Below are 19,954 nucleotides of genomic sequence, written 5' to 3'. Positions count from 1 at the left end.
AAAGTGATTTGTTTTTAGCACATGTAATTGAAATGGTTTGACCGATTGAGAATGCTAATAGTCTAATACTGATCATTATCTTTAGAAAAAAAGTTATAGGAAAAATAGCAAATTCATATCCATTTTAATGTCCATGATCATTTATGCACAAAAATTTATAAATGAATTAAGCCACTATTGGCACATTTGATTTTGAATGTATACAAGCAGGAGCGAAGTTAGCTAATTTTTATTAGGAGGTCAAAAATAAAAAATAAAGATTAAATATTTTAAAAACTAATATATTAAATTTAACTAACAATCAAAAGATTAATAATAAAAAATAATTTTATATAATATATAAATCAAAGAAAAAAAACCTTACAATAGTCTGAAAGTTATAGTCAATTATGTTTCATGGATTCAAATTTATCAATTATTAATTATGTATTGAAAAACATCTATTATTTTTAGGATTGAGTCTTAATGTATTGATGCACATTACTCTTATTTATGAGTTGAAGTATTAAGGTTTGGTGGCTCAAGTATAAGAGAGTCATTTAGATGATTTGTATCTTTTCTTTTAAAGAATTTGTCAATTGTTTTTAACTTACTCATTCTTTAATCAAACTTGAAAAAAAAATTAATACAGTCAACTTTCAATATTCTTATTTTATTTTTTTCTACTTATAATACTAAATATAAAATTATAATATATAAAATATAAATAATTAAATACAATATATAGGATTGATAATTTCCTTTTATATGATCACGATTGTTTAAAGGTTATATGTTCAATACAATTTTCTTTCGACTAAATATAAAATGTAAAACATATAAAAAAGATATATTCAAAATAATTTCTTCTTACATAATCAAGATTAATAAAAAAAGTGATACATTGATGAAATTTTAAGTAATAGTGCAACTTATATATAAGATTTATATAATAATTTATTAAATTTTAAAGATAAAAATCATAGAAAATAAAATACATATAACAAAAAAAAGAAGAACATGATAAGTAAAAGATAGAATTCACATATGACATAACCAAAAAAGAAAATAATATGGTTGATGATTTGTAGAAATTGGAGAAGAAAATTTATAAAAATTTAAAACATATAAATAAAGAGAATAGAAATGAAAAAAATAAACAAATATAAATAAAAAAATAATATAAATTGAGAGAAGAAAATAAAAAATACTTTAAAATTGGGGCATGCGAAATCATTTTGTTATTTTTTATTTATATTAATTATTAAATAAAAAATTATTTTGAAGAGATTGTCAAAGAAATATATAAAAAATTTTAAAAATATTATATAATATAAAAAAAATTTAAAAAATTTTAAGCGCCAATTTAAAGGAGGCTCCACTCCTGTGCACAAGGTAGATGATTATTGAGAATCTTCTTTGAATATTTGTGAGTTTTTTTTATTTAAAAAAAGATCCGAAGTTATTTCATTTTTACACAGACAACAACTGCTACTCCTCATTGACAAATAATATGAAATACATCGCAACCATTTGGACTCCACTGGTTTCATGTAAAAAATCAATGAAATCAAACATCACTACTACCCAAAAAGTACCCCAGTTTAAAACAAAAGTAAAACAAAATAAAGGAGAATTTTCCACGTTTGTTGATTAAACAACATATAAATTATAATAGTATAAATTGTAAATTGAGCTTGAAACGCTTCCAGCGTAGGAGGAGATTGATTCACTGAAGAATGGAGATGCTCTACTATGACTGTCGGTTGTCTATTCACTTTAGGGCGCAAATGGGTTTCGATCCATGATATTTCCAGGAGGATCATAGTTGCACATAATAAAAACGCCACCGGTTGAACATTTGACTCTGGCACATCCTAGTTTGGTCGAATTCCTCCATACAATCTGTGTGTAATGACCGCAGAGTCTCTCTGGAAGGCAGGCATTGGTCCTCCGATCGTAAAACCTGTGTTCCTTCACCCATAACCTGACGGCATCCTCCGCAGTCCAGTGGTCTCGGCCCCCCCAGAAGATGTTCTCGCCGTAGGGCCCAAACGAATGGATCATACGGCAGTCAGGGATGCGCCTGTTCGCCCACGAGAGAGCGAAGGAGGCCAAGGTGTCATCCCAGACGAAAGGGGTAAGACCCACGTGGGCCCGGACCTTGTTGTGGGCATTCAGGAATTGTTGCTGCTCTGTTTCAGGAGGCTGGGGCTGGGGCTGGGGCTGGGGCGGGGGCCGGAACTGGGACTGGGACTGGGGCTGCAGGTAGTGATTGGGGATGATCTGCTGAGCTTGCATTTGAGTTATTGCTCTCAGGGGGTTAATTATGTTGGGTATGTTTGGGAAAGTGAAAACGACGGGGACGAGTTGAAACAAGAGGAAGATGAAGAGTGTGAAAATCTGGGTGTTGGTGTTTGGGAGTTCCATTGTTGTCTGCGAGATTTGCTTGTTTTTCCTCGAATGAAAGAGGGAAACGAGAGGGCGAGACTTGAGAGGGAGAGAAGTCATATGCATGGACGATTGAACGAAATTATGGGATTACCACCAAGTTTAGTTTTGGATAATTGGAAAAGACTATAAACAACCTACCCGCATTTAGATAATTTCTTAATTCCATTAATAAGTAACAATGAGAAATTAAAGAAGCTCGTGACTAGACGAGAGTACTCTTCATTATTATTTATCTCTAGTCGTTGAGGCTCATAAAATTAATGGTCGATAATCAAGGAGTATCGTACGAAGTCGACTATGAGAAATGTGGCGCAGTGTTTCTCATTTTCCAGACAAGCCCCCGGTCACGACTGCATCCTTGATGAGCCCGAGTGATTCCACGATGTCATCGCATAGCTGGTGAGGGTTTGGTATAGTTCCTTCATCCACCGACAGAACAATGGTCATCTTGTCGATATAGCTCTGGAAGTTGATCATCAATGCCTGCAATTTTTAGTTATCAGCTGATTAGTCAACCCAACATCGACAGGACAACATAGTATTTTAGATGTTGTTCTAAAATAAACGCATACATGAGGTTGACCATAAGAACTAGGAGCAAGGAAAGCAATGGGATGTCCATAAAAACCAATTTCCTCCAGAGGTCCAACCAGATTCGAGAAGCACATTGTTGTGTGAGACATAATTCTGTGGGACAGAGCACTTGCTGCCTGTTTTCACCAATTGACAAAAACATACTCTTCGTAAGAAATGAGTGAAGGCCGTAAGAACAGAGGGATTCTATCAGAATTTTAGTTTAAGAATAAAGTACTGCTAGAATTTCGTTTCTGCAGAAAGAAGTGAATTAGAAGATTCAAATAAAACCTTGACTCCAAAAAGCTTGAGCACTAATTCGGCAATGGAGAAAGTGTATATAGCTTCAAGGGAGCGTTTCTTTCTGTCAATTGTGGCCTTAGCATCACGAACATAATCTAATGGATCATCCCGAATTGCAATGGTGAAGGGGAGGAGAACGTAACCAATCCAGTTGCCCCACTTTGCTTCAGCATCCTTCTCCATCATATCTGCTAAAGCCTGACACACATTGAACATGCTTAAGAGAGTGATTAGAGATTTCAGGTGAAGTTAATTACACCCAAGGTACCTAAACCATAAGCCTGGTATTTGGTACAATTAACTGCTGAATTAGTGTGAGAGAGAACTACTAACTTGGATTCCTGCAGATGGTCTTATGTTGACGAGCAGAGTTGATCGGAGGCGAATACTCTTTGGAAGATTATCCATTTCTATTGCTGCCCCATCATTCTTATTCCCGCCTACCAGTGAAAAAATGAATCAGACAATCGCTTTGTTTCACCCTTAAACTATGCATACTGGTAAAACAAGAAAAACCTAACCATATATTCTGTTGATATAGCGTGACAAACCCGCCTGTGTGATTCCCAAAGCAACATCGTTTACGGTCTGCAAGTTAAGTTGAAAAGATTTTACTCGAAAATTTTCTGAAATAACTGAGAGAGCAGCTTCTGAGGTTTTACTTACAGTGTTCATTGCATTCTTCACCAACTTGATGTCATCCAAGCTAACTGTCCCGTAGACAATTCGCCGAGGAGTGAACTCAACTCCTGGCAGACCCTTGAAAGGGTTCTCCGTATCTTTCAAGAGCAATGCCGTTGCCATAAACATGAAAACGTCAACCACACTATTCCAAAACACCTGAAAAACTGAGCAAAGCATGAACATAATCCTCCAAAACCCTCTACGATCATTCTTCCTCTCTTGCTTCTTCCTGATCGGAATGGTAGGCAAAGCCAGAGGATCATTCATTTGGCGAGTACAAGCGAGCAGGAGAGACATTAAAGAAGTGCCATCGCCAAGCGAGTGATGGATCCTGAAAACACCAACTGCCTCGGATTGTGAGGTTCTTAAGTTGAGCAGATGGAGGTCCCAGAGAGGCTGCGATTTGTCAATGGTGGTCTTGCTCAGGTTGTAGATGTAATCCTCAAGGAATTTGTCTGGTAAGTCCATGTTTGGGTCCAGGTCTGGAACAACAACATGCCTTTCCAAATCCACTTCTGTTCGAACCCATTTCATTTCTCCCTTATTATCCTCGTCCTCGACCTGACATCTCTATATATATTAGTATTAGTGTATTGAAAATGAAAATTAAGATGCATGTACCCCTAATTACCTATACTAGATATATATATATATATAGGCAAAGTTTCTCTTCAAGCTGCAAACTACTCCCATATCTTTGCCATTGAGATATGTGTCTGAGTGGTAATTATTCCAACCAGTCCCAAATCATGCATGCAAACATTTAAATAACTTAATCCAACTAAATAGCAACGAAAACATCAGCAAACAACAATAAATATTTATCTTTAAAAACTCCTACTTAACATCTCCAAATGAAAGCAACAGAATTTTTGTCTTGGTGTAGTTGGGTTTAAGACTTTAAGTTGGTATTTCGTTGCCGCTTAAATTGTACACGTTGCTAACATGCAAGCTTTGATCCATGTCCATTAATTTCTCTCTTTCCAGAAAAGCTTCTTATGCTAGCTAGAGAGAGAAGAGCACCGGCGATCGCTCTCTGCTAGTTATTGTGACAGATTTTTCCTTAGTTAAATAAACATGCATTTATTTATTAGTAAGTAAAGAGGTTGAAAGAAAATTAGCATTTTCAATCGAGAGATGAAGGGGAAATAAGTAAACTATACCTCAAGTAGGAGCTCCTTTAAGTACCCAAAAGAAAAGAAAGTTTAAAGTATAAAAGTTGAGAATGTTTTGTTCTACCTGCAAACTAGAGAAACGAGGGTGTTTAAGCAAAGTATGGCCCAAGTTGGCTTTGACAACATCCGGGTAAATTCTGGTCTTGCACCCCAAGGTGGCTATAATATACACGTTGAAGTTTGGTTCGTGAAACAGACGAGCTGACGGGCTTAATGGCTCTTCTTCTGCTGTTCTTTGGCCGCTACTACTCTTATTCTCTTCTTCTCCTTTGCTTCCTGTTTTCGTTTCGATCGGTTTGAGACCTTGCTTTCTCCATCTGAAACCGTTCCTAGATTCCATTATACCTACCAAAGCCTTTTCCACAAAATTCTTTTGCCTTGGTAAGCAAATGAAATGAGCTCTCGAGGTTATCTAATGGCAAGTGACTACCTAGAGTGTCTTATTTATAGAGGGGATGCACCATGCATTAAATATTGATGCTTGTTAGTGACACGCTAGGGTGCTTGCCCATTCTTACAATTATATAATCTTTCTAAAACATCTAAAATTTTTAATTTTTTATGTTTTATAAATAAAAAATAAAACTTATATTTGATACACCCATAATATATATACAGTATCGAATCATCGGATGGTACCACCTTTTAATAATTTTTATGCTTTTTTTCTTAACCTTTGGACTTTAAAAATCCATAGTTTTGCTCTCACAGGAAAATAAACAGCTTACAGAGAAACTTTTGTAAACCTTCAGTATGACTGACAGTAAGGTTTCAGGTGATTTTGCTGTGCTCTAGAGCTGCCTTGTTCTTGAATTTTGCAGCAAATCTCTTTTGAGTTTTGACAATGACAACTATTAGCTTAAAACACTCCACTGAAATCAAAATCTCTTTTGCCTTGAGTAACCTGAGAGTCACATATATACTTAATTTTTTATTAGTATATCCTAAAACGTAGAATCCATACAACCTTAACATTAAACTGCCCCTGCGATCTCGAGAAACTAACACTGCTAGCTAATTAATACTTTATACTGCAAAAAGTTCAACCTAAAATCATTATCAGACAGAACACTTTATCAGAAAAATTTATTAGATTAGAAGTAATAAGTCTTGAGGTGTCGGGAGGTGTTCAGGTTTGTCTGTCCCTGTGGAAGGAGAGAGTATATCAGAGCAGCAATTAATCCTACAGTAGAGTAGTACAACGGTGCAATCTGAATTTTTCTGTGATGTCAACTGCCATTAATATCAGCCTGTCTTCGCTGCCTCAAAGAGGGTTTGACCTTGATTCTCTAGCCATGGAGCTTGGACAAATGGAGGAGTATGGTGGTGAAAACAACCAGGTGGCTCCTTCTTGTTGTTGCAATTTCTGGATGTTAATCTTTAATACATGCTACTGCAAAAGATGCCATTGCCTTTTTGCCATCAGCATCACCCAAATTCAACCATAGCATTAATTTCAACATCCAACGAAACTTGATGTTTTTTTTTGTTTTCGCTATAACAAGTCAATGCTAAGTTAAAGCAGTCGTAATTCAGACAGAACAACTACATTTGCTTGTGGCATCCATTAACAATTGACAGGCAGATCGGACTGAGGTAAGCCAACGAATGCAATGCATGTCCATAAAAAGAAAGATTTCTTGAATGGGTCTGGAATCTGGATGAATTCTTTATGTCTTACATCATCGCGTGAGAGATCCCAGTAGCATTTGTTAAACATTTCATAGGATGGATATATACCTCTATTGAACTTGGTAGCTTGCCACCATCGTAGGGGGTGTAGCTCATATGGTAGAGCGCTCGCTTCGCATGCGAGAGGCACGGGGTTCGATTCCCCGCACCTCCATCGATCTCTTTTCTGCTGAAAACCTTGAACAATTCAAGGCTAGGAACCGTCGTAGTTCACAATGTCTGCCGGTTTCAATGACGCTTTTATTTTTTAAAATGGTAAAACTGCTATAGATTGGAGCTGCTGGTTGTCTACTCCAATTCAGCACACAATAAAAGTGTCAGTAAACTAAGCACGAGCAGGATCAGACACTTTGAAGTTGAGTTGCGTCATATTATGCCAGAAAATTTGTGTTAACGCAAATATACGTTTACTAATAGGAACTCTCAAATTCAAATTAATGCTACTTACAAAAAGAATATGTGAGAATTGATATGAAATAAAATATTAAAGGGACTACATCAATAACGGCTGACTGAATCCTTTGTGTCGGTTTATATGTCCTAATTAAAAAGCAGTGGAAAATAAACTCTGCAGCCCACTCTCCTGTTCCAATGAATAAAAGAATCATCCTGCAGATAAGTCTCAATTCAACTACCGATAAAAAGAGCTAGGTTTTGAAAACAGTCCATTCTCCGCTACTTCGACCAGGCAACTGTATCGATCTCTGCTTGGGCGCTCCTGTACAACTCCAGTCTCTTTGCAAGGTTGGTACGACGCTGCATAACTGCTGGATCCTCATCCAGCAACTTAGCCAACTGCTTTGTCTGCAAATATAGCAAATGGACAGGTGATTACCAGAGTTCATCCTCTGTTTTCTTTTCCTTTTTCGCATTTTTGTAGCAACAGGGCGGGGGAGAATTTGAGAAGAAAATGCTTACCTCTTTCTTACCCAGTTCAGTGAAGAAGAAGTCCAGCAAGCTGCGTTTGGCCTCGCGGACTTGACAATAGACAACTGACTTTGGGATAGAGTTTCTCAAACTTGCACAAGTCATATTGACGTAGGACAGGACAGTGCTACCTGTTTTTTCCCATCGGAAACAGTAAGAAACAGGAGAGGATCATAGTTAAAATGAGACAGATGAAATGTATTCATAGCCAGTCTTTTACCAGTCTATTTATGTGCAGGAAATATCATAAATTAACATGGTGAACTAACATCTCTCCTACTTTACTGTTTTTAGAAACTTTTATGAGGAAGGGGAAAAAAGGGGAGAGTCTTCTCCGAGCAAACAACTGATGACAAAACTGTGGAATACAAACTTAAAAAATTTAGAACTCCAAAACATTACATAAACTAACAGAGCTACAGATTCTTGTCTAATAGTAAAACTGTCTGAGCCTTTTAGTACATACCAACTCGTCGAAGATAGGAATCGTTATATCTATCAAAAACTGAATGTGTAGGATTTCCACCCTTCTCAATATCTTGAGGAAGTTTCCGGAAAAATTCAACAGTCAGGTAACCACATTCCATATCAACTAGCTGTAGAGTTGCTCTCTTGCTTTCTTCCCTCAGTCTTTCCAATGATTCAATAGCAGCATTCCTTACTTCCACTCTTAAAGTGGGATACTGCTTAAGTTCCTGTATGCAATAAAAAGAAATTAAGATGGAAAATGGGAAGGGGGGGTTATAGCATTGAACAAGTAATCATCAAAAAGGAGCAAAGATAGTGAGCAATACATATATGAGGTCTCAAAAAAAAAAAAAGGCAGCAAAGAGATGCTTGACTCCAAAATAGGACGTGAACATGTTTTATGAAGTAATTAAATTAAAAAAGAATGATAAAATCATAAAGTCAGCACGGCCGTTGACTTGCCATTGTCTCAGCCATAGCCTTGTTAACAAGGTCCTTTAGTATAGAATGAACCTGAAAATGGATCATGAAAGGTATCCATCAAACCACATGCCACAAAAGGTCGAGAAAGATGATTGCTAAAGAAATGAAATTTGTACCGCATCAACAGCTGCTTCAGCAGGACCTCTAATAGATACTAAACAAGATTCTATAAGACGGCGATATCCTTGCTCAGGAGCTATCAGATGTGGTTGGTATCCATCAGCTTCAGTAATTAACTTGCGCACATTATCCATTGAAAGATGTTTATCAAATTGTAACCTCTTCAAAGCAGCAGGAAGTTGGTTATCAAATACACCATATACTTTATCACCTCCAGGGCGTCTGTGAACATTGATAAAACCAAAAGCACATTAAATTGGAAATTGGCAAGATATAAAGCAAATTGACACAACACAGCACTACATAAAAACATACACGCCATCAAGATGTTCTTTAAAGTTTTGGTCAAAAGCTCGACAGATTTCCATTATCATATATAACTTCCCCTACATACATAAAGAGAATAGTCAGTGGCTAAACCTGGGAGCATCATGCATTCCACAACTATTGAAAGACAGAGAGGGTGAGAAAAGACCTTCACCCTAACTATCAAAGACTGATATGTAGATAATAGTAATACAAATTCCATAAAAAGGTCATCCAGTATGAATTAAGCTGAGAAAAATTGACAAAAGGCAAAACTTGAAAGCAATAGAATAGGTTCAATGCTTACTCCAGCATCAGCAGCAATAGGCTTCCCAAGACGGCTCAGTTCTGCCTCCAGATCAATTATAGTCTTGCTAATAAGAGACTGAAGACCAGGAAGTCGAGACTTTATCACCAGTTCCAAGTGCTGAAAATTCAACCAATTTCAGTAGTAAGAATTACATTAATAACTTGAAATACCCAAAAAGAAAAAAACCAAATTATCAGTTAGCAAATTAAAGTTAACATCAAAGAATAAATATGTATGCAGGAAACTACCATACAATTAAAATTTAAAAAGAAAATATGGGTATCTACATAAAAATCTCTATATGCCTCAAAATGGATCAAAACATATAAATGTAAATTTATTTACATAGATTGCAAACAACAAATATTTATATACCTTAGAAAGCATCTTTCCTAAGTGCTCAGAACCCATCCTGTTAGCAAGGTGACTATACTCCGGGCTATTTTGAAAATATTCTCTCTCTCTACGTCGAGCAGCAATCATATCAACACTCTTGTTAATGTCAGCTTGAGAGCGGTTAACAACACCAATCCATGGAAACTGTAGCTTATATGATTTTCCTTCCAGAATCTAAAATCCAAAAACATTAAAAGAAAAAAAGAAAGTCATTAAAGTGAACTAAACACATGATTATTGGTAACAAAATCCCACAAAGACACTGAAACAAATAACATGTTTAAATAGACCTTTGTAAAAATATTTTTGTATAGAAATGGAAAGGCTCCAAAAACAAAACATGTTAACTTGATTTGTATAATATAAAAGATAATATACATCCTATAGCTACTCCTAATTATTATATTATAAATGTCAGTTATCTCAACAATTTGAAGAAAAAAACTTACATCAACTGCATTGGTACCCTGGTCCATCAGATCAATCTTCGTTAAAACTCCAAATGTCCTCTCTCCTGATTTTTGACAACCAACCAAAGTGAAATTCAATACAATTATAATCGAAAACTAGGGGAATAATCATATGATCAAATAGGAAAAAAGTTTTAATGCTGACAATGATGGATATTTTAAATCAATAGAACTTAAATCAATAGAACTATCTGTTTCTCTGCCAGAAGGCAACTGACCCCCCAATAATAGTGAAAGAATCAAGACCATTAAAATGAAACCCAACATTGCTACTGTAACTATCACTATTCCCTTTGATCAATTACATCACCATTCAATATACATTTGTATCTTGTCTCTAAGCAGGATCCTTAATACAAGATGTGTATTATGCAGGTTGATAGCTGCTAAATTCAAATTTCTGCTACAGATGCTTCTTATACCACAAAAACAGTAGTTGAAAAAAGAAGTGAGACTGCAAATGAAGGGCAATGGACAAAGAATGTTAAGAGGGCCTAGTTGAGCAGGTAAGCAAAGGCATGACACAAGTCAAGGGCAAAGAAAACCGTTGCTCAAGTAAAGGAAATAGACTTCATCACTTTAACTGGAATTGTTTTCCAGCCAATCCTCCATTCCGTCTTTACATTGTACAACTTCTGCCTACCAGTTCAAGAGTGGCTGTTAATCACATTCAAAGAGGTAATGCAGTCTTTGAGGGCACTTGATTCTTTAAGAATGAATTTTCTTTTTATTAACTTAATTACAGAGAAATGCCATGCTGATTGCACTTTAAGCTATGGAGGATACATAACCAATGGATCATAATAATACTCATAGATATTTTCAGGAGGCTCCCATCAGTGCTACTGGGGGTGCATGAATTAACACCATATAATAGCTTGTCACTGGCACAGACAATATAACTGGTACAAAGAAGGCGCACCCTTACAATCCTCTAGTTGTAGTGAAAGTTCCAGTCACATTAGCATCCATATATTGGCACAAGGAAAGGATATTCAAACAACTAGTGTCAACATACAGTAACTTGTAGAAATATCGCTTTATCATCCCGTTAAAAGCACTCTGTCAGCAAGACAATTTCCTAATATATTTTCCATACTCTTCATTATTGAACCTTATATTAGTTTTTCAAATTACTTAAACCTATTTAATTTTGTTTCATCTCCCTTCTTTCACCTCTTTCTATTCAATCAACTTTCAGAAAAAAATAATGTCTATTATCTAATACATGAAAGAATTTGACAAAAATTATACCTTTAGGGTCAACCTCACGTGAAATTTTTATTGCATCAGAAGTAGCAAGATCTTGATTGGCAGGAGAAATTGCCAGGATGATACAGTTGGGCTGCAATAAGAGGCGAGTATAGCACAATAAAATATTTTACTTGAAAAGCATATCTTACTGTATATGAAAGCATCATAAGAAACAAAGAATGTTTTAAGCATTAAGTGGACCCTGCAAAATTACATCACACCATCATACATATCTGGTTTTACTTGCCCTGAACTCAATGAACTTCATAACTATTGACATAATATATTTTATGAACAAAAATTGGTCAGAAGAATCAGATGAACAATATTTAACGTCATTTTCCATGATGCTTGGTTTAGAATACTTAGAGTAAGCAAGAATCTCTCAAGTTCTGCCTCTATTTACCTTTTCGATAAATGCCCGAACCATATTCTCAATGTCTTGCACGATGCTTTCAGGTTGTCCCTCTACAACATGCCAATTATCACAACTTATTCATTAAATTCATTAAATGAATATGTCAATGTAAAAAAACTTGCAAAAGGCAGACACTCACCAACAGCTACTTTTGTAAGTCCAGGGAGATCAACCAATGTCAAGTTCACCACTGCAAAGGTAATGAAGCAAATAAATATAAATAATAACAACAAGAAATAGAAACGCATCTGGCAGCTTTTACAAAAGAAACAAATTTCAGATGCCCGTAATAATTCAAGCCCATTTAAGAAATAGCACAGATACAACCCTCCAATAAACTAATAATAACAGCTGAATGATGGGCAGTAGGCATACTTGTTAATCTTAAAAGTAAATTCAACTCATGCTGATATTGCATAAAGGTTGGCAAGATGAATTGACACCACTAACTAATCCCATATCTTCTAATTTTCTTTATCTCAGATCAAAACAATTGGGAGGTTCATTTTTGGTACCAAATAATCCTTGTTTTATTTCAGATAACACCTATTCATGACAAGGATTAAACAACTTGACCACCACTTTATCTCACCATTAGGAGAGAAGATACTGAGATGGATCGGAACGCTAGAAATTTGTTTGGTACGGCCAGTTTCTCGATCTGTCTCATCAGAAATCTCCTTCCTAACCGCAGCTGCACAAATGTAGAGTATATAAGCTTAGAATTCAAGATTAAACAAAGACATAAATAACTAATAATAAATTTAGCAAAAATTAACTCAAGTATACAGCACTAAAATGAATTGATCCTAACTGTATTAGCTAAACAAACTAGAAGAAGTTAGTGCTCAATAAATTCTAATCTAACAGCAAGCATACCAAAATCGGTGAATTTCTTTCTAGGAAGGTGCATGAACTCTGCATATTCTTTTCCTTCATCTATCCTATGAAGTTGCAAGACGAGAGGCCGCCTTGTAACAATCCCTGAGAACAAGGTTTTTCCAAATATCCAGGTATCAAGGGACATATATAAACATACATGTGGTGAAGCAATAGCAAGAAAAATTAGCAGTAAAAATTTACCTGCGCCACGAGGTAAAAAATCTTTTCCAACGATACTCTCCAGCACAGATGACTTTCCAGAACTCTATAACCATTGGATTACTAAACGATTAAATCAAAAAATTATGCTAGAAAAAAGATGTGAATGATTTAATAACCATATTTATGGGCCTAATTTCAATAAATTGAAATTTCTAACTTCAAAATAGGATAAAACACAGCCAAGAAAATGATCGTCGCATGAAATGAAGAGACAAAGAAAATTTTTAGTCAAAATTACGTAGAATCAAACGGTAAAAGAAATGAATCAACACAGAGTTAAACAAAAAGAAAATATACATTAAAAATCCGAAAATAATTCAAAACAAAGAAAGAGGAAAAAAAATGGAGGAAGAAATAATGAGAATGATCAGAAATCAAGAGAAACGAAAAAAAAAGTTCTAATGACAGAAATCATACTTGACCACCGACGACGGCGATGGAAGGCAAGGAATCCCAAAGGGTGGGCAACGCGCTTTCTTCGCCGTGATCGCCAAGCGCCGTACACGCTCTCTGTATCTTGTTCACCAATGTTATCAGGTTCTCCATGCTGTGGTGACCGAGTCAAAAATGGACGAGTTTAGGTAGCGAGGAGTGAGTCGACTCGGAAGGTGGCGCTTTCGGAAGAAAAATGTGCTTAGTTTGTTTTGATTTAAAAATTTGAGAGGAGAGAAGAAGAGGTAGGGAGGCTGCGTTTTTCCTCAAGTCAGAAATTTGGGTTGGCGAAGGAACCGGGAAAAAGTCTGACAGAGTCGGTTGGAGGGAGAGAAGGACAATGGTGACGTGGATTCTTATAACGGTCTTCTCGTCCTCCTCGTTGGGCTAGTTGGGCCTCCGATTATATAGGAACCCTAATTCTGTCCAAGTATTTTGGATTTTTATAAATTCGGTCAATGAGGCAAGGCCCGAGCCCAGCGGTTGAGAGGTAATTCTAATTTGTGGGGAGGAAAATTGAATAAATTGATAGAAATTCTTTTGTTTTCAAATAACTAAATTTTTTTTTTGAAACTATAATAACTCAACTTAGTGTCTAGAAACATTTTTTATTATTTAATTTGGTCATATTTCTTAATTTATTGATAATATTATCTAAATTGTATGAAATTATTTTATAACATTGGAGTTTTACAAATCCAAATTGGTGAAATGTTGGAATTTGTTACTATATACTTCACAAATTTGTATTTGATGTACTATCAATATATATATATTACATATAGATTATTATTTTATAAATGTATAAATGAAAATTTTTTAAAAATTTCAAAGTGCATGTTTTTTAAATCATAAATATTTATTTTAAAAATTCTTAATTTTTAAAATTATTATATAATGAGATGAAAATATTTAGTTTATTGATGTTATATAAATTTTATATAATGCTAATGTATCAAGTATAAACCCTACTTTTACATGGTTATTATTCACACTTAAATCAAGTTATTTGTGTTTTTTTTACCATATGGAAAGGAAAATAAATGCATTCAACTGAAGGTCCGTAAAGAAGTAGTGGTAAACCTTTAAGAATGTGTAGGGGTTTAATCGTAATTTCTCCTACATAACTTATCTTTTCCATGTGAATTAATTCAAAATTAAAGATTGAGATTTGTCTGTGGTTTTTATTTGCTTATTGTTCAAAATAGCCTCTTGCAAACTCAAGTAATATGTAGAAACATAGTAATAAAGTGCTCGGTGTTGTTTATATTTGTCTTTTTCTAAAAAAAAAAAAATTAAAGAGAACAAAAAAACAAAAGAAGATGAGATTTGATGAAAAAGTGCAAACATATGGTAATCCAATTGTAAATAAATGATTGTGTCCAAATTTGATATGGCTCTTTTCTTTCACACGTGATTCTCTTTTAAGATAAGTTTGAAACTCAAAATCAACCTAAACTCTTCCTCATTGATTAGAAGTTAATGCTCAAAAATTATTGGGGATGGATTTAGAAATTAGAATCAAATAAAATAAAAAAAATTACTTGTAATTATCAATAGTAAAACCAATATATCATTAAGTATTAAGTTTAAGTCTTTTAGAAAACTCGAATTTAATTGGATAAACAAAAAATATATATAATAGATTAGATAACTCCGAATTAAATAAAAAATTGTGTCAAAATAATTGAATTGAATTTATTTTATCCTATTAATATATATTTTTAATAAAATGGTCTTCCCGTTTTCTTTTTAAAAATGTAATTTATATGAATTGGTGTAGAAAGATTTGATTATAAGTTCTCGTTTTTGTTCTCTATTTTTTTGCTATTAGTTTGAAATATCATACGCAACACACGCATCTAGAACACTAAATGCAAAATTTCAATTTACTTGAAAGATAAATCTGGAATCGAAATTATGCCAATGATATGATCCAGCCTATGAAAGAAAGAAACTGAAATTAGACTTTTTTGGGCATTTGTCCAGAATCGCCAATTTAACCGCGCTTTTCAAGTTCTAATTCCATCTTCCGAGCCAGTAAGCTGCAGCAGTATGTCCTAAAGCTACTGGTCCATCCGGTTGCTACCATGGTAGCTCCTGGCATATCCTTTGAGCGTGGGGCCTTGCAAAAATATGCGCCTCAGTGGCATATTGGTTAAAATAAGCCAAAACCAAGGGCTTTTTCTCCACCACAAGTTCCTATCTTATAAAAATTTAAATTCCCGTCACCCACTAAAAATCGTTTCTTATACCTTCTCTCAAGCCCCACATAACCTTCATCATTATCTTTCCTATTTCCTCCGCTTGCTCTCTCTCCGTTTTAACTGTCAAATGCAGACTCGAAGAACTCAAGCTAATAAGAACCGGCTTTTCTCATGGGCTCTGTCACAATAAACCCCACATTAAATACTTTCTGCTTCAATCCCCAACGCTACAAAACTGGACCTTTTAATTATTATTCTCCTCACTTCTCATTCATCAAAGTCAAAGCTTCTCCAGTTTCTTTCGCCTTTAAAACTCCTTCTAATCCCATAAACCCAACTCCTAACTCTCAAAATCGATGCTTTTCGGTTAACCCTTTATTGGTTTTAGTTCCAGTCTTAAAAAGCATCAAAGGCTTGGCCTTCTCACACACTCAAAAATGGGCTTCATGTTTGCACGCTTACACCGCAGAATCAGACAAAATTTTAGACCAATTTAGTGGGAATTACTTGCAAAGCGGAGGTTTTGGGGTGGCTTTATTAAGTGTAACGGCTAGTGCTAAGGTTCGAATTAGTCCATTTGTGGCGACATTGGCGGCGAATCCAACGTTTGTTTCCGGTTTGTTAGCATGGTTTATTGCTCAATCGATGAAGGTGTTTTTGAATTTCTTTGTAGAAAGGAAATGGGATTTTAGGATATTGTTTGCTTCTGGTGGGATGCCTTCTTCGCACTCGGCTTTGTGTACTGCTTTGACAACATCAGTGGCGATTTGTCATGGAATAGCAGACTCTCTTTTTCCTGTTTGTTTGGGGTTTAGTTTGATTGTTATGTACGATGCGATTGGAGTTAGAAGGCATGCTGGGATGCAAGCTGCGGTAAGAAGCAATATTATTCTGATTTAAATTTTTTTACTATGAAGATTTTGAGTTTTGGATGCATCTTTGAAGTGCTAGGTAGAGGGTTTTGGTGGATATATATGCGCATTGAATTGTTTTTTATTACACTGTTGCATTGCTTTTCCTTTTTCTGTTTTAATTGTTCGGTTTTTAATATCGCGATAATTGTATTATATGTTTGATTCTTGCACTATAATTAGTATGATTTGAGTAGTTTCTCCGAGGGCATAAGTTTTGCCAAAAATGGTCAGTTTTGGCAGTTTTGATGGTTGGAGATCAACATTTATTCTTGTCAGCCTAAAATTGTGACAGGACTAGCCCTTAGGTCTTGGTTGTTTAGAGAAAATGAAAAGGATGAAAATATAGTTGCTTTCCACTTCATGTTTAATTCATCATAGGTATGTAGTTATAGGAAGATGCCCCGGAGTTTCAACTTTTTAAGCAACCTATTGGCATTTCATTGACATGTACGTATTATTTAAGGATGGTTTTGATTATTTGATTGACTCAGGATGATTGCCCTGTTCTCATAGTAAATCAGAAGCTTTGTGATATATGTTTGGTTTGAAGGGTGGGTAGGCTTTGGACGCAGATGGGCAATTAATTGAAAAACCAAAACTTAAGATCTTGAATATGTTCAGATAATGTGTGGAGATAGGCAAAGTCCTCCCTGGTATATGTAATACCATAAGATGTTTCTGCAGTAACTATTTCCATTGGATTTACATTTTCAAGATCTGTTTGTGGGGGTCTTAGAGATGGTATGCCTAGTGTATTTGGCATTATGAGCTACATCCTGTGCTTCTACAAGTAAAATTTCCTAATATAATTTCCCCCGTGGTGACCGTAGCTTTTAGTTTGATTCATATATCATCACTTTGGGCTTTGAAGTGGAAGTGCTGGAATGGATTATTTAATCATTGGAGAAGCAAAGATGTTATTCTTAACATTTAATAATAAATGGTGCTTGAAGTTATTCCCAAGTTATGAATAGATTCTGACTTGCAGTATTGCTTCTCTTTAGCTTTAAAGAATTTATATGAAATATTGATGTTTTATTCTCATTTAGGTAATTCAAAGGATGAGCGATGTTGATGATTTTCAAGGATATATTTAAATTTTTAATAACCTCTATTAGCTGCTAATTGAATCTGAACCACTGAAATAAATATGATGGCCATTGATACCCCTGCTTCAACTTATAATAATTGCCATAGTCTGTTTGTCATATATTAGTGTTCCATAAATAATATGAACGTCCTTGCCTTTGTTCTAAGAAAATTATCCAATACACCATCATTTGAATTTTTAAACTCCATGAATGGGATTAGAGAGTTGTCATATACCCTATTAAGGTATATTTAAAATAATTAATAAATTAATATGATTAATAAAAAGATATGTGATAATATTTTAATCTTACTTGTAAAGTTTAAAACCTCCACCGGCAGTGTATAGAATAATAATTCTTTGCTCTATCACACATAAATATTGAAACGTCCGGTTAAGCCTCTTATTCACAGGTGTACGTCTGCATTTTCCCACTGGCCTACCGCCTACTTATATCTGCGTAGATTTCACATGGGTGTGTTTTTCCTGGGTACAAACATGACCTTGAATTAAATGTTGTTTCCTCCAATTATTATATGCAATATCCCAACGTTCTGTTTGGTTGCCTTGAGAACTATCTCTTACCTTTGTGAATGCTAACTTGTGTTGGAATCATGGAATAATTTTTTGTATGCCTTGGTTGTAGGTTCTTAATATGATCGTTGAGGACCTATTTCAAGGGCATCCTATCAGTCAAAGAAAACTCAAGGAACTTCTTGGACACACTCCCTCACAGGTCTTTGCTGGAGCTATGCTTGGCATTGTGGTAGCTTGTATATGCTGTCAAGGTTGCTTGGTTGCAACCTAGAACTGCTTCTGCAAGCAATTTTTGATCGGATCGTGTGAACAGTGTTTGCTAGTTTAAAATCCCCTGGCTCAATTTTATGGTCTGGCCTTTCAAAAAATAATAAAAAAAAATTTGTATGACCTGCTGAGTTGTTGTATTCCCTACTTAAATCCTCAATAACCTGAACCAGAAGACGCGGAAATTTTCTTTCTCCGTTTCAGTAACTTTGCTACTTGTAGCACAAATCTGAATTGACGCCAGTATAGCAATTTAGAAATTTTCCTGCCTGTATATTGGATCAAGAATGCCAGTTAGAAAGGTAATTATTAGACGAAGGATTGAAGAGTGCTGAACAACTTGCTTGACCGCATTTTTCCCCTGGGTAACCTTGAGCCATGGCCGGTTCTTGGCATTTAGAAATTTGTGGTGTCACTTTATTTCGGGTGAAAGTTCATGATTTATTCTTCTTATCTGCAAATAAATTTCGGACGAAGGCGGTGCAAATTTGGGATTTGAGAAGGGAATTCCAACTCGGACAGATTTATCTCTTCAAGCTACCTACTCATCTCTGTCTTTATCCAAAAATTAAAAATAAATAAAGAAATGAAATAGTACAGTTCTTCTGGGCTACAGCCACACCATCACTAGCTAGAAGCCGCTATCTCAGTTAGAACTAGAAGGGCTTTGGTTGAACCACAGCAGTGCGCCACGTGGTGATCCAACGGCCCCACAATCACCAAGTTTGCTGATGGCAGCCATTGAATAATAGTTTCCCAGAGTCCTCCAATCACTTTCATGGTCCACCGATTGTTAGATCTTTGTCGGAATCACGTACGTCTCTGCAGAGGTCAACTAAAAGAGAAACCATAAAACTTTCCGAAGATTCAAGACAAACTACTGTCCTCCTCTCAGCTGCATATCCCAAAATGGCAAAATCTTTATCTGGTGTTTTCTTAGTATTTCTTGTTCGAGAACAAAGATATTTTCTCGTTTCCATACCCTTCTTTTCCTTCGTCTTCGTTTCTTTCTCTCTGTTCGTATTACTCCTTTTATAGTTCATTGTTTCCTTTCCTTCCAACCCAATTTGGTCAACGTTTTCGCGGGGCTGTGAATTGGGATAACAATCTTGAAACTTGGATAGACCCCTACATACATCAGATAAAGAAAGTTAAAGAGCTGCCAGAGATGCAGCTTATTTGTCTTGTTCATAAACAGTTATTGATTTCTTGTGAATTGTGATTTTATGTGCGTTTATCTCCTAATAGTGGTGTTTTACTTCTATATGATGGTGTAATTCAGCATATTCTATTCTTGTTAAAGTGGGGTGTATCAATATATTTAAAAGACTTAACCTGATTAAGCTGACAACTTATACCGGAAATGGGTTCAAGTTGCTCGAAAGATTCAG

General features: G+C 35.3%; 4 protein-coding genes and 1 non-coding gene across 6 annotated transcripts; 2 read left to right on the top strand and 3 right to left on the bottom strand.

Moving 5' to 3' along the window:
* Positions 1-1,419: 1,419 nt before the first annotated feature.
* LOC18613979 (pathogenesis-related protein 1C) lies at positions 1,420-2,409 on the bottom strand. Its single transcript, XM_007051488.3, has one exon. The coding sequence runs from the start codon at positions 2,407-2,409 to the stop codon at positions 1,759-1,761; it is 651 nt and encodes a 216-aa protein (XP_007051550.3). The 3' UTR covers positions 1,420-1,758.
* Positions 2,410-2,672: 263 nt separating this feature from the next.
* LOC18613978 (medium-chain-alcohol O-fatty-acyltransferase-like) lies at positions 2,673-5,508 on the bottom strand. The gene is made up of 7 exons (XM_088808234.1): positions 5,233-5,508; positions 3,976-4,563; positions 3,831-3,897; positions 3,643-3,749; positions 3,298-3,507; positions 3,006-3,143; positions 2,673-2,916 (listed from the first exon to the last, which is right to left on the bottom strand). The coding sequence occupies exons 1-7, from the start codon at positions 5,506-5,508 to the stop codon at positions 2,755-2,757; spliced, it is 1,548 nt and encodes a 515-aa protein (XP_088664360.1). The 3' UTR covers positions 2,673-2,754.
* Positions 5,509-6,941: 1,433 nt separating this feature from the next.
* On the top strand, positions 6,942-7,014 carry TRNAA-CGC (transfer RNA alanine (anticodon CGC)). The gene has a single exon. It is a non-coding gene; the product is annotated as a tRNA-Ala (tRNA).
* Positions 7,015-7,231: 217 nt separating this feature from the next.
* DL1B (DYNAMIN-like 1B) lies at positions 7,232-13,859 on the bottom strand. 2 transcript variants are annotated; one of them, XM_007051485.3, is made up of 16 exons: positions 13,534-13,859; positions 13,096-13,159; positions 12,892-12,996; positions 12,605-12,706; positions 12,152-12,202; positions 12,001-12,062; positions 11,595-11,685; positions 10,320-10,384; positions 9,850-10,044; positions 9,472-9,591; positions 9,174-9,244; positions 8,855-9,080; positions 8,718-8,768; positions 8,254-8,482; positions 7,779-7,918; positions 7,232-7,664 (listed from the first exon to the last, which is right to left on the bottom strand). In XM_007051485.3, exons 1-16 carry the CDS (start codon positions 13,660-13,662, stop codon positions 7,536-7,538), a joined length of 1,830 nt encoding a protein of 609 aa, XP_007051547.1. In that variant the 5' UTR covers positions 13,663-13,859; the 3' UTR covers positions 7,232-7,535. The 2 variants fall into 2 exon arrangements, with proteins under 2 accessions (XP_007051547.1, XP_017975398.1); XM_018119909.2 differs by having other exon boundaries at positions 13,096-13,176; positions 13,534-13,618.
* A 1,945-nt stretch (positions 13,860-15,804) lies between these two features.
* LOC18613976 (Acid phosphatase/vanadium-dependent haloperoxidase-related protein) lies at positions 15,805-18,837 on the top strand. Its single transcript, XM_007051484.3, has 2 exons — positions 15,805-16,628; positions 18,406-18,837. Exons 1-2 carry the CDS (start codon positions 15,927-15,929, stop codon positions 18,565-18,567), a joined length of 864 nt encoding a protein of 287 aa, XP_007051546.3. The 5' UTR covers positions 15,805-15,926; the 3' UTR covers positions 18,568-18,837.
* Positions 18,838-19,954: the final 1,117 nt, after the last annotated feature.

The sequence above is a fragment of the Theobroma cacao genome, chromosome 1 (genome assembly GCF_053813885.1).
Source record: "Theobroma cacao isolate CCN51 chromosome 1, ASM5381388v1, whole genome shotgun sequence".
NCBI classification, from domain to species: Eukaryota; Viridiplantae; Streptophyta; class Magnoliopsida; order Malvales; family Malvaceae; genus Theobroma; species Theobroma cacao.
The sequence above is the reverse complement of the archived record's forward strand: the minus strand, read 5'-3'. Positions and strand labels throughout refer to the sequence as shown.